Here is a 15,000-nt window from a genome sequence, read left to right as displayed (position 1 = left end):
CCAGTCAGTGACAGTCCTGTGGGTGAAAACAACACCATGATGAGAGAGGTGGAAGGAAAATGGTAATAATTGTGCCGGGTAAGAGGTGGGCCACAAACAAGACAAATAACAGCGCCGTTCAACAGTGGTGTGCAGAGCGGCATCTCGGAAACGCACAACTGGTCGGTCCTCGTGACCGATTGGCTATTTACAGCAGACGACCACCCTGGGTTCCAGTCCTATCAGATAACAAGAAGTGTCTGCAGTGGACACGACATCATCAACACTGGACAGATGAGGAGTTGAAAAACACACAGCCTGGAACATGACAGTGAGTGTCCTGGTCAGCAGACGACATCATCAACACTGGACAAATGAGGAGTTGAAAAACCTGTCAGTTGAATCCCGGTTCCTGTTGCTTGATGCTGACGGCAGAGTCCAGATTTGGCCCCATCCTGCCTGGTGGCTGTGGTTCTTGTTGCTTGATGCTGACTGCAGAGTCCAGATTTGGCCCCATCCTGCCTGGTGGCTGTGGTTCCTGTTGCTTGATGCTGACGGCAGAGTCCAGATTTGGACCCATCCTGCCTGGTGGCTGTGGTTCCTGTTGCTTGATGCTGACGGCAGAGTCCAGATTTGGCCCCGTCCTGCCTGGTGGCTGTGGTGGAATGGTTCCTGTTGCTTGATGCTGACTGCAGAGTCCAGATTTGGCCCTGTCCTGCCTGGTGGCTGTGGTTCCTGTTGCTTGATGCTGACGGCAGAGTCCAGATTTGGCCCCGTCCTGCCTGGTGGCTGTGGTGGAATGGTGAGGGGGATGTTTTCCTGGCACACGTTAATGTCCCTTGATACTAGTTTAGCAACGTGTTCATGCCCCGAATAATTCAGGCTGTTCTGGATAGGTTGGAGTCATTAAAACTCGTATTTCGCTATTGACCCTTGATACCAGTTGAGCAACGTTTGAACGCCACAGCACCTCTGAAACACTGTCGCTGACCGAGCTCGATAGAACGTCTTTGGGATGACATCAACATCCCTGGAGAACGTTTCTGACAGCATGTAGAATCCACACCCCAAATAATTCAGGCTGTTCTGGAGGCAAAGGGGGGGGGGTCTGACTACGTACTTGATGGGTTGACAATTGAAGTTGGAAGTTTACATACAGTTAGGTTGGAGTCATTAAAACTAAATTAATTTTTCAACAACTCCACAAATTTCTTGTTAACAAACTATAGTTTTGGCAAGTCGGTTAGGACATCTACTTTGTGCAGGACACAAAGTCATTTTTCCAACCATTGTTTACAGACAGATTATTTCACTTATAATTCACTGTATCACAATTCCAGTGGGTCAGAGGTTTACATACATTAAGTTGACTGTGCCTTTAAACAGCCTGGAAAATTCCAGATTATGATGTCATGGCTTTAGAAGCTTCTGATAGGCTAATTGACATCATTTGAGTCAATCGGAGGTGTACCTGTGGATGTATTTCAAGGCCAACCTTCAAACTCAGTAACTCTTTGCTTGAAATCATGGGAAAATCAAAAGAAATCAGCCAAGACCTCAGAAAAAAATTGTAGACCTCCACAAGTCTGGTTCATCCTTCAGAGCATTTTCCAAAACACCTGAAGGTACCACGTTCATCTGTACAAACAATAGTACGCAAGTATAAACACCATGGGACCACGCAGCCGTCATACCGCTCAGGAAGGAGACGCGTTCTGTCTCCTAGAGATGAACGTACTTTGGTGCAAAAAGTGCAAATCAATCCCAGAACAACAGCAAAAGACCTTGTGAAGATGCTGGAGGAAACAGGTACCAAAGTATCTATATCCACAGTAAAACGAGTCCTATATCGACATAACCTGCAGGCCGCTCAGCAAGGAAGAAGCCACTGCTCCAAAACCGCCATAAATAAGCAAGACTACGCTTTGCATCTGCACATGGGGACAAATATGGTACTTTTTGGAGAAATGTCCTCAAGTAGAGTTAGATATAGATACCTGTCCAGTAGAGTTAGATATAGATACCTGTCCAGTAGATATAGATACCTGTCTAGTAGATATAGATACCTGTCCAGTAGATATAGATACCTGTCTAGTAGATATAGATACATGTCCAGTAGATATAGATACCTGTCCAGTAGATATAGATACCTGTCTAGTAGATATAGATACCTGTCTAGTAGATATAGATACCTGTCCAGTAGATATAGATACCTGTCCAGTAGATATAGATACCTGTCCAGTAGATATAGATACCTGTCCAGTAGATATAGATACCTGTCTAGTAGATATAGATACCTGTCTAGTAGATATAGATACCTGTCCAGTAGATATAGATACCTGTCTAGTAGATATAGATACCTGTCCAGTAGATATAGATACCTGTCCAGTAGATATAGATACCTGTCCAGTAGATATAGATACCTGTCTAGTAGATATAGATACCTGTCTAGTAGATATAGATACCTGTCTAGTAGATATAGATACCTGTCTAGTAGATATAGATACCTGTCTAGTAGATATAGATACCTGTCTAGTAGATATAGATACCTGTCTAGTAGATATAGATACCTGTCTAGTAGATATAGATACCTGTCTAGTAGATATAGATACCTGTGCAGTAGATATAGATACCTGTCCAGTAGATATAGATACCTGTCTAGTAGATATAGATACCTGTCTAGTAGATATAGATACCTGTCTAGTAGATATAGATACCTGTCTAGTAGATATAGATACCTGTCTAGTAGATATAGATACCTGTCTAGTAGATATAGATACCTGTCTAGTAGATATAGATACCTGTCCAGTAGAGTTAGATATAGATACCTGTCTAGTAGATATAGATACCTGTCTAGTAGATATAGATACCTGTCTAGTAGATATAGATACCTGTCTAGTAGATATAGATACCTGTCTAGTAGATATAGATACCTGTCCAGTAGATATAGATACCTGTCCAGTAGATATAGATACCTGTCCAGTAGATATAGATACCTGTCCAGTAGATATAGATACCTGTCCAGTAGATATAGATACCTGTCCAGTAGATATAGATACCTGTCTAGTAGATATAGATACCTGTCCAGTAGATATAGATACCTGTCTAGTAGATATAGATACCTGTCCAGTAGATATAGATACCTGTCCAGTAGATATAGATACCTGTCTAGTAGATATAGATACCTGTCCAGTAGATATAGATACCTGTCTAGTAGATATAGATACCTGTCCAGTAGATATAGATACCTGTCTAGTAGATATAGATACCTGTCTAGTAGATATAGATACCTGTCCAGTAGATATAGATACCTGTCTAGTAGATATAGATACCTGTCTAGTAGATATAGATACCTGTCTAGTAGATATAGATACCTGTCCAGTAGATATAGATACCTGTCCAGTAGATATAGATACCTGTCCAGTAGATATAGATACCTGTCCAGTAGATATAGATACCTGTACAGTAGATATAGATACCTGTCCAGTAGATATAGATACCTGTCTAGTAGATATAGATACCTGTCTAGTAGATATAGATACCTGTCTAGTAGATATAGATACCTGTCTAGTAGATATAGATACCTGTCTAGTAGATATAGATACCTGTCTAGTAGATATAGATACCTGTCCAGTAGAGTTAGATATAGATACCTGTCTAGTAGATATAGATACCTGTCCAGTAGATATAGATACCTGTCTAGTAGATATAGATACCTGTCCAGTAGATATAGATACCTGTCCAGTAGATATAGATACCTGTCCAGTAGATATAGATACCTGTCCAGTAGATATAGATACCTGTCCAGTAGAGTTAGATATAGATACCTGTCCAGTAGAGTTAGATATAGATACCTGTCCAGTAGATATAGATACCTGTCTAGTAGATATAGATACCTGTCCAGTAGATATAGATACCTGTCCAGTAGATATAGATACCTGTCCAGTAGATATAGATACCTGTCCAGTAGATATAGATACCTGTCTAGTAGATATAGATACCTGTCTAGTAGATATAGATACCTGTCTAGTAGATATAGATAACTGTCTAGTAGATATAGATACCTGTCCAGTAGATATAGATACCTGTCCAGTAGAGTTAGATATAGATACCTGTCCAGTAGATATAGACACCTGTCCAGTAGATATAGACACCTGTCCAGTAGATATAGATACCTGTCTAGTAGATATAGATACCTGTCTAGTAGATATAGATACCTGTCCAGTAGATATAGATACCTGTCCAGTAGAGATAGATATAGATACCTGTCCAGTAGATATAGATACCTGTCTAGTAGATATAGATACCTGTCTAGTAGATATAGATACCTGTCCAGTAGATATAGATACCTGTTTAGTAGATATAGATACCTGTCCAGTAGAGTTAGATATAGATACCTGTCCAGTAGAGTTAGATATAGATACCTGTCCAGTAGAGTTAGATATAGATACCTGTCCAGTAGAGTTAGATATAGATACCTGTCCAGTAGAGTTAGATACCTGTCCAGTAGAGTTAGATACCTGTCCAGTAGATATAGATACCTGTCCAGTAGATATAGATACCTGTCCAGTAGATATAGATACCTGTCCAGTAGATATAGATACCTGTCTAGTAGATATAGATACCTGTCCAGTAGATATAGATATAGATACCTGTCTAGTAGATATAGATACCTGTCTAGTAGATATATATACCTGTCTAGTAGATATAGATACCTGTCCAGTAGATATAGATACCTGTCCAGTAGATATAGATACCTGTCCAGTAGATATAGATACCTGTCTAGTAGATATAGATACCTGTCCAGTAGAGTTAGATATAGATACCTGTCCAGTAGAGTTAGATATAGGTACCTGTCCAGTAGAGTTAGATATAGGTACCTGTCCAGTAGAGTTAGATATAGATACCTGTCCAGTAGAGTTAGATATAGATACCTGTCCAGTAGATATAGATAACTGTCTAGTAGATATAGATACCTGTCCAGTAGATATAGATACCTGTCCAGTAGAGTTAGATATAGATACCTGTCCAGTAGATATAGACACCTGTCCAGTAGATATAGACACCTGTCCAGTAGATATAGATACCTGTCTAGTAGATATAGATACCTGTCTAGTAGATATAGATACCTGTCCAGTAGATATAGATACCTGTCCAGTAGAGATAGATATAGATACCTGTCCAGTAGATATAGATACCTGTCTAGTAGATATAGATACCTGTCTAGTAGATATAGATACCTGTCCAGTAGATATAGATACCTGTTTAGTAGATATAGATACCTGTCCAGTAGAGTTAGATATAGATACCTGTCCAGTAGAGTTAGATATAGATACCTGTCCAGTAGAGTTAGATATAGATACCTGTCCAGTAGAGTTAGATATAGATACCTGTCCAGTAGAGTTAGATACCTGTCCAGTAGAGTTAGATACCTGTCCAGTAGATATAGATACCTGTCCAGTAGATATAGATACCTGTCCAGTAGATATAGATACCTGTCCAGTAGATATAGATACCTGTACAGTAGATATAGATACCTGTACAGTAGATATAGATACCTGTCCAGTAGATATAGATACCTGTCCAGTAGATATAGATACCTGTCCAGTAGATATAGATACCTGTCCAGTAGATATAGATACCTGTCCAGTAGATATAGATACCTGTCTAGTAGATATAGATACCTGTCCAGTAGATATAGATATAGATACCTGTCTAGTAGATATAGATACCTGTCTAGTAGATATATATACCTGTCTAGTAGATATAGATACCTGTCCAGTAGATATAGATACCTGTCCAGTAGATATAGATACCTGTCCAGTAGATATAGATACCTGTCTAGTAGATATAGATACCTGTCCAGTAGATATAGATACCTGTCTAGTAGATATAGATACCTGTCCAGTAGAGTTAGATATAGATACCTGTCCAGTAGAGTTAGATATAGGTACCTGTCCAGTAGAGTTAGATATAGGTACCTGTCCAGTAGAGTTAGATATAGATACCTGTCCAGTAGAGTTAGATATAGATACCTGTTCAGTAGATATAGATACCTGTCCAGTAGATATAGATACCTGTCTAGTACATATAGATACCTGTCCAGTAGATATAGATACCTGTCCAGTAGATATAGATACCTGTACAGTAGATATAGATACCTGTCCAGTAGATATAGATACCTGTCTAGTAGATATATATACCTGTCTAGTAGATATAGATAACTGTCTAGTAGATATAGATACCTGTCCAGTAGATATAGATACCTGTACAGTAGAGTTAGATATAGATACCTGTCCAGTAGATATAGATACCTGTCTAGTAGATATAGATACCTGTCTAGTAGATATAGATACCTGTCCAGTAGATATAGATACCTGTCTAGTAGATATAGAAACCTGTCCAGTAGATATAGATACCTGTCTAGTAGATATAGATACCTGTCCAGTAGATATAGATACCTGTCCAGTAGATATAGATACCTGTCCGGTAGATATAGATACCTGTCCAGTAGATATAGATACCTGTCCAGTAGATATAGATACCTGTCCAGTAGATATAGATACCTGTCCAGTAGATATAGATACCTGTCCAGTAGATATAGATACCTGTCCAGTAGATATAGATACCTGTCCAGTAGATATAGATACCTGTCCAGTAGATATAGATACCTGTCTAGTAGATATAGATACCTGTCTAGTAGATATAGATACCTGTCTAGTAGAGTTAGATATAGATACCTGTCCAGTAGAGTTAGATATAGATACCTGTCTAGTAGAGTTAGATATAGATACCTGTCCAGTAGAGTTAGATATAGATACCTGTCTAGTAGAGTTAGATATAGATACCTGTCTAGTAGATATAGATACCTGTCCAGTAGATATAGATACCTGTCCAGTAGATATAGATACCTGTACAGTAGATATAGATACCTGTCCAGTAGATATAGATACCTGTCTAGTAGATATATATACCTGTCTAGTAGATATAGATAACTGTCTAGTAGATATAGATACCTGTCCAGTAGATATAGATACCTGTACAGTAGAGTTAGATATAGATACCTGTCCAGTAGATATAGATACCTGTCTAGTAGATATAGATACCTGTCTAGTAGATATAGATACCTGTCCAGTAGATATAGATACCTGTCTAGTAGATATAGAAACCTGTCCAGTAGATATAGATACCTGTCTAGTAGATATAGATACCTGTCCAGTAGATATAGATACCTGTCCAGTAGATATAGATACCTGTCCGGTAGATATAGATAACTGTCCAGTAGATATAGATACCTGTCCAGTAGATATAGATACCTGTCCAGTAGATATAGATACCTGTCCAGTAGATATAGATACCTGTCCAGTAGATATAGATACCTGTCCAGTAGATATAGATACCTGTCCAGTAGATATAGATACCTGTCCAGTAGATATAGATACCTGTCCAGTAGATATAGATACCTGTCCAGTAGATATAGATACCTGTCCAGTAGATATAGATACCTGTCCAGTAGATATAGATACCTGTCCAGTAGATATAGATACCTGTCCAGTAGATATAGATACCTGTCTAGTAGATATAGATACCTGTCCAGTAGATATAGATACCTGTCTAGTAGATATAGATACCTGTCTAGTAGAGTTAGATATAGATACCTGTCCAGTAGAGTTAGATATAGATACCTGTCTAGTAGAGTTAGATATAGATACCTGTCCAGTAGAGTTAGATATAGATACCTGTCTAGTAGAGTTAGATATAGATACCTGTCTAGTAGATATAGATACCTGTCCAGTAGATATAGATACCTGTCTAGTAGATATAGATACCTGTCCAGTAGAGATAGATACCTGTCTAGTAGATATAGATACCTGTCCAGTAGATATAGATACCTGTCTAGTAGATATAGATACCTGTCTAGTAGATATAGATACCTGTCCAGTGAAGTTCAGTGTAGAGTCAGATGAACTGATGTCTCCACTGTTCTCTCTAAGAGCCCTGGCTTTGCTACTTCCCTGGAGAAACAGAACACACACACACACAAACACAGATTAACACACACACACACAGATTAACACACACACACACACACACACATATTAACACACACACAGATTAACACACACACAGTTAAAACAGACACGCATACACTTCCCCCTACCTTCCATACACTTCCCCCTTCCAGACCACTTCCCCCTACCTTCCAGACCACTTCCCCCTACAGACCACTTCCCCCTACCTTCCAGACCACTTCCCCATACCTTCCAGACCACTTCCCCTACCTTCCAGACCACTTCCCCCTACAGACCACTTCCCCTACCTTCCAGACACTTCCCCCTACAGACCACTTCCCCCTACCTTCCAGACCACTTCCCCTACCTTCCAGACACTCCCCCTACCTTCCAGACCACTTCCCCCTACCTTCCAGACCACTTCCCCCTACAGACCACTTCCCCCTACCTTCCAGACCACTTCCCCTACCTTCCAGACCACTTCCCCCTACCTTCCAGACCACTTCCCCTACCTTCCAGACCACTTCCCCTACCTTCCAGACCACTTCCCCCTACATTCCAGACAACTTCCCCCTAGCTTCCAGACCACTTCCCCCTACAGACCACTTCCCCCTACCTTCCAGACACTTCCCCCTACCTTCCAGACCACTTCCCCCCTACAGACCACTTCCCCCTACAGACCACTTCCCCCTACCTTCCAGACACATCCCCCTACAGACCACTTCCCCCTACCTTCCAGACCACTTCCCCTACCTTCCAGACCACTTCCCCTACCTTCCAGACCACTTCCCCCTACAGACCACTTCCCCCTACCTTCCAGACCACTTCCCCCTACCTTCCAGACCACTTCCCCTACCTTCCAGACCACTTCCCCCTACAGACCACTTCCCCCTACCTTCCAGACCACTTCCCCTACCTTCCCGACCACTTCCCCCTACCTTCCAGACCACTTCCCCCTACCTTCCCGACCACTTCCCCCTACCTTCCAGACCACTTCCCCTACCTTCCCGACCACTTCCCCCTACCTTCCAGACCACTTCCCCCTACAGACCACTTCCCCTACCTTCCAGACCACTTCCCCTACCTTCCAGACCACTTCCCCTACCTTCCAGACCACTTCCCCCTACAGACCACTTCCCCTACCTTCCAGACCACTTCCCCCTACCTTCCAGACCACTTCCCCCTACCTTCCAGACCACTTCCCCCTACCTTCCAGGCCACTTCCCCCTACAGACCACTTCCCCTACCTTCCAGACCACTTCCCCCTACCTTCCAGGCCACTTCCCCTACAGACCACTTCCCCCTACAGACCACTTCCCCCTACCTTCCAGGCCACTTCCCCCTACCTTCCAGACCACTTCCCCCTACAGACCACTTCCCCCTACCTTCCAGACCACTTCCCCCTACAGGCCACTTCCCCCTACAGACCACTTCCCCCTACCTTCCAGACCACTTCCCCCTACCTTCCAGACCACTTCCCCCTACCTTCCAGACCACTTCCCCCTACCTTCCAGACCACTTCCCCCTACCTTCCAGGCCACTTCCCCCTACAGACCACTTCCCCTACCTTCCAGACCACTTCCCCCTACCTTCCAGGCCACTTCCCCCTACAGACCACTTCCCCTACCTTCCAGACCACTTCCCCCTACCTTCCAGACCACTTCCCCTACCTTCCAGACCACTTCCCCTACCTTCCAGACCACTTCCCCTTACCTTCCAGACCACTTCCCCCTACCTTCCAGACGACTTCCCCCTACAGACCACTTCCCCTACCTTCCAGACCACTTCCCCCTACCTTCCAGACCACTTCCCCCTACCTTCCAGACCACTTCCCCCTACCTTCCAGACCACTTCCCCCCTACCTTCCAGACCACTTCCCCTACCTTCCAGACCACTTCCCCCTACAGACCACTTCCCCCTACAGACCACTTCCCCCTATAGACCACTTCCCCCTACAGACCACTTCCCCCTACCTTCCAGACCACTTCCCCTACAGACCACTTCCCCTACCTTCCAGACCACTTCCCACTACAGACCACTTCCCCCTACCTCCCAGACCACTTCCCACTACAGACCACTTCCCCCTACCTTCCAGACCACTTCCCCCTACAGACCACTTCCCCCTACCTTCCAGACCACTTCCCCTACCTTCCAGACCACTTCCCCCTACCTTCCAGACCACTTCCCCTACCTTCCAGACCACTTCCCCTACCTTCCAGACCACTTCCCCTACCTTCCAGACCACTTCCCCCTACCTTCCAGACCACTTCCCCCTACAGACCACGTCCCCCTACCTTCCAGACCACTTCCCCTCCAGACCACTTCCCCCTACAGACCACTTCCCCCTACAGACCACTTCCCCTACCTTCCCGACCACTTCCCCCTACAGACCACTTCCCCCTACCTTCCAGACCACTTCCCCTACCTTCCAGACCACTTCCCCTACCTTCCAGACACTTCCCCCTACCTTCCAGACCACTTCCCCCTACCTTCCAGACCACTTCCCCCTACCTTCCAGACCACTTCCCCCTACAGACCACTTCCCCTACCTTCCAGACCACTTCCCCTACCTTCCAGACCACTTCCCCCTACAGACCACTTCCCCTACCTTCCAGACCACTTCCCCCTACCTTCCAGACCACTTCCCCTACCTTCCAGACCACTTCCCCCTACCTTCCAGACACTTCCCCCTACAGACCACTTCCCCCTACCTTCCAGACACTTCCCCCTACAGACCACTTCCCCCTACAGACCACTTCCCCCTACCTTCCAGACCACTTCCCCCTACCTTCCAGACACTTCCCCCTACAGACCACTTCCCCTACCTTCCAGACACTTCCCCTACAGACCACTTCCCCCTACAGACCACTTCCCCTACCTTCCAGACCACTTCCCCTACCTTCCAGACCACTTCCCCCTACAGACCACTTCCCCCTACCTTCCCGACCACTTCCCCCTACCTTCCAGACCACTTCCCCCTACCTTCCAGACACTTCCCCCTACAGACCACTTCCCTCTACCTTCCAGACCACTTCCCCCTACAGACCACTTCCCCTTACCTTCCAGACCACTTCCCCCTACCTTCCAGATGCCCTCCAGTGACTCCGTGAGGGAGCGTTTTGCTCTGGTTTTAAACTGCTCTAATCTCTGTCTGCTACTGGACTGGACCTCTACTGGGGCTGGAGCCTCTGGTACCTGGAGAGAGACAGAGACAGAGAGAGACAAAGAAACAGAGAGAGAGAGAGACAAAGAAACAGAGAGAGAGAGAGAGAGAGAGAGAGAGAGAGAGAGAGAGAGAGAGAGAGAGAGAGAGAGAGAGAGAGAGAGAGAGAGAGACAAAGAAACAGAGAGAGAGAGACAAAGAAACAGAGAGAGAGAGAGAGAGAGAGAGACAAAGAAACAGAGAGAGAGAGAGACAAAGAAACAGAGAGAGAGAGAGACAGACAGACAAAGAAACAGAGAGACAAAGAAACAGAGAGACAAAGAAACAGAGAGAGAGAGACACAGAGAGACACAGAAACAGAGAGAGAGAGACACAGAAACAGAGAGAGACACAGAAACAGAGAAACAGAGAGAGAGAGACACAGAAACAGAGAGAGAGAGAGAGAGACAAAGAAACAGAGAGAGAGAGAGACAAAGAAACAGAGAGAGAGAGAGAGAGACAAACAGAGAGAGAGAGAGAGAGAGACAAAGAAACAGAGAGAGAGAGAGAGAGACAAAGAAACAGAGAGAGAGAGAGAGAGAGAGACAAAGAAACAGGGAGAGAGAGAGACAAAGAAACAGAGAGAGAGAGAGAGACAGACAGACAAAGAAACAGAGAGACACAGAAACAGAGAGAGAGAGACACAGAAACAGAGAGAGACACAGAAACAGAGAGAGAGGCACAGAAACAGAGAGAGAGACACAGAGAGACACAGAAAAAGAGAGAGAGACACAGAAACAGAGAGAGAGAGATAGAGAGAGAGAGAATTACTTGACACCTAAAAGAAAAGAATTAACAAAAAAACAGAGCAAACTAGAATGCTATTTGGCCCTAAACAGAGAGTACACAGCGGCAGAATACCTGACCACTGTGACTGACCCAAAATTAAGGAAAGCTTTGACTATGTACAGACTCAGTGAGCATAGCCTTGCCATTGAGAAAGGCCGCCGTAGGCAGACATGGCTCTCAAGAGAAGACAGGCTATGTGCTCACTGCACCCAAAATGAGGTGGAAACTGAGCTGCACTTCCTGCCAAATGTACGACCATATTAGAGACACATATTTCCCACAGACCCACAAAGAATTGTTTTGTAACCTGTTGCAAAATATTTATTAATTTTCCCTTTTGTACTTTAACTATTTGCACATCGTTACAACACTGTATATTTACATAATATGCTTTGTTTCCCAATAAAGACCTTACATTGAATTTGGAAAGAGAGACAAAGAGAGACAGACAGACCTTACATTGAGGACAGACAGACAGACAGACAGACAGACAGACCTTACATTGAGGACAGACAGACAGACTAGGCCTACAGACAGACAGACAAGGCCTACAGACAGACAGACAGACAGACAGACAGACAGACAGACAGACAGACAGACAGACAGACTAGGCCTACAGACAGACAGACAGACTAGGCCTACAGACAGACAGACAGACTAGGCCTACAGACAGACAGACAGACTAGGCCTACAGACAGACAGACAGACTAGGCCTACAGACAGACAGACAGACTAGGCCTACAGACAGACAGACAGACTAGGCCTGCAGACAGACAGACAGACAGACAGACAGACAAGGCCTACAGACAGACAGACAGACTAGGCCTACAGACAGACAGACAGACTAGGCCTACAGACAGACAGACAAGGCCTACAGACAGACAGAGACAGGTGTTGAAAGAGAATGATGACAGAGTGATAGTTTAAAGGTACCGGGTGTAGACAGACAGTCCTAGTTATTGTACCGGTCTGTGATCTGTGTGTTGATGACTCCTCTGTTTCTGTTCATACAGACTCCTCAAAGACTCCATCAGCAGCTCATTCTCCTCCTGGTCACTCTTAGGACTGGCCCTCTACACACACACACACACACACACACACACACACACACACACACACACACACACACACACACACACACACACACACACACACACACACACACACACACACACACACACACAGAGAGAAAGAAGCAGCAATATATTTCCCAGTGCGTCAGTTCAGACACATGTCCAGCAGGTGTCAGTGTTTCTGAGTCAGACTGATTTAATGCCTCCATTAAACACTTCGCTTTCAAACTGTCTCAATAAAGACAGAATGTCCACTAGGCTTTAAACTGTCTCAATAAAGACAATGTCCACTACACTTTAAACTGTCTCAGTGAAGACAGAATGTCCACTACCCTTTAAAACTGTCTCAATAAAGACACAATGTCCACTAGGCTTTAAACTGTCTCAATAAAGACACAATGTCCACTAGGCTTCAAACTGTCTCAATAAAGACACAATGTCCACTAGGCTTTAAACTGTCTCAATAAAGACAGAATGTCCACTAGGCTTTAAACTGTCTCAATAAAGACAGAATGTCCACTAGGCTTTAAAACTGTCTCAATAAAGACAGAATGTCCACTATGCTTTCAAACTGTCTCAATAAAGACACAATGTCCACTATGCTTTCAAACTGTCTCAATAAAGACAATGTCCACTACGCTTTAAACTGTCTCAATGAAGACAGAATGTCCACTACCCTTTAAAACTGTCTCAATAAAGACACAATGTACTCTATGCTTTAAACTGTCTCAATAAAGACACAATGTCCACTAGGCTTTAAACTGTCTCAATAAAGACAGAATGTCCACTACGCTTTAAAACTGTCTCAATAAAGACAGAATGTCCACTAGGCTTTAAAACTGTCTCAATAAAGACAGAATGTCCACTACTCTTTAAAACTGTCTCAATAAAGACAGAATGTCCACTAGGCTTTAAACTGTCTCAATAAAGACAGAATGTCCACTAGGCTTTAAACTGTCTCAATAAAGACAGAATGTCCACTACCCTTTAAAACTGTCTCAATAAAGACAATGTCCACTACGCTTTAAACTGTCTCAATAAAGACAGAATGTCCACTACGCTTTAAACTGTCTCAATAAAGACAATGTCCACTACGCTTTAAACTGTCTCAATGAAGACACAATGTCCACTATGCTTTCAAACTGTCTCAATAAAGACAATGTCCACTATGCTTTCAAACTGTCTCAATAAAGACAATGTCCACTATGCTTTCAAACTGTCTCAATGAAGACACAATGTCCACTATGCTTTCAAACTGTCTCAATAAAGACAATGTCCACTACTCTTTAAAACTGTCTCCATAAAGACACAATGTCCACTATGCCTTCAAACCGTCTCAATAAAGACAGAATGTCCACTACGCTTTCAAACTGTCTCAATAAAGACAGAATGTCCACTAATCTTTAAAACTGTCTCAATAAAGACACAATGTCCACTATGCTTTAAACTGTCTCAATAAAGACACAATGTCCAGTCTAGTACCACAGTGTTCTCGAACACGGCAGCTTGTTCCTGGTTGTCCAGTGTGGCCAGATGTTTCTGAAACTCCAGCTTGGCTTTAGACGGGAGGAGACCTGGAGACCACACACACACACACAAACACACACACACACACACACACACACACACAGACACACACACACACACACAGACACACACACACACAATTAACTTCCCTCCATTGAAACTGAACACCACCTTGAATGTGTTTGACACGGCCGGCAGGACCAGTTTCCTACCTTCTATCCTCTCACACAGCCTGTGCAGCTGCTGCATGGGGCAACTGTCACACTGCTGGCTCCTGGTCCTTACACTCTGCTGCAGGGCGGCCACAGAGAACGCCTGCTTTAAAGTCAACATGATCTCATCCACCTGAGAGAGCAGACAGACAGGCAGGCAGACAGACAGAGAGGCAGACAGACAGAGAGGCAGACAGACAGAGAGG

General features: G+C 43.9%; 1 protein-coding gene across 1 annotated transcript in view; it reads right to left on the bottom strand.

Annotated features, from left to right (window-relative positions):
• Positions 1-15,000, bottom strand: part of LOC135535836 (TBC1 domain family member 1-like) — a 94,184-nt gene that overhangs the window by 29,346 nt on the left and 49,838 nt on the right. Inside the window, exons 6-10 of the mRNA XM_064962260.1 lie at positions 14,795-14,927; positions 14,538-14,629; positions 12,948-13,055; positions 11,073-11,186; positions 7,914-7,994 (exon numbers count right to left, since the gene is read on the bottom strand). Coding sequence (XP_064818332.1) covers positions 7,914-7,994; positions 11,073-11,186; positions 12,948-13,055; positions 14,538-14,629; positions 14,795-14,927 — 528 coding nt within the window. The remainder of the gene's footprint in view (positions 1-7,913; positions 7,995-11,072; positions 11,187-12,947; positions 13,056-14,537; positions 14,630-14,794; positions 14,928-15,000) is intronic.

The sequence above is a fragment of the Oncorhynchus masou genome, unplaced genomic scaffold, assembly GCF_036934945.1.
Source record: "Oncorhynchus masou masou isolate Uvic2021 unplaced genomic scaffold, UVic_Omas_1.1 unplaced_scaffold_520, whole genome shotgun sequence".
NCBI lineage: Eukaryota > Metazoa > Chordata > Actinopteri > Salmoniformes > Salmonidae > Oncorhynchus > Oncorhynchus masou.
The sequence above is the reverse complement of the archived record's forward strand: the minus strand, read 5'-3'. Positions and strand labels throughout refer to the sequence as shown.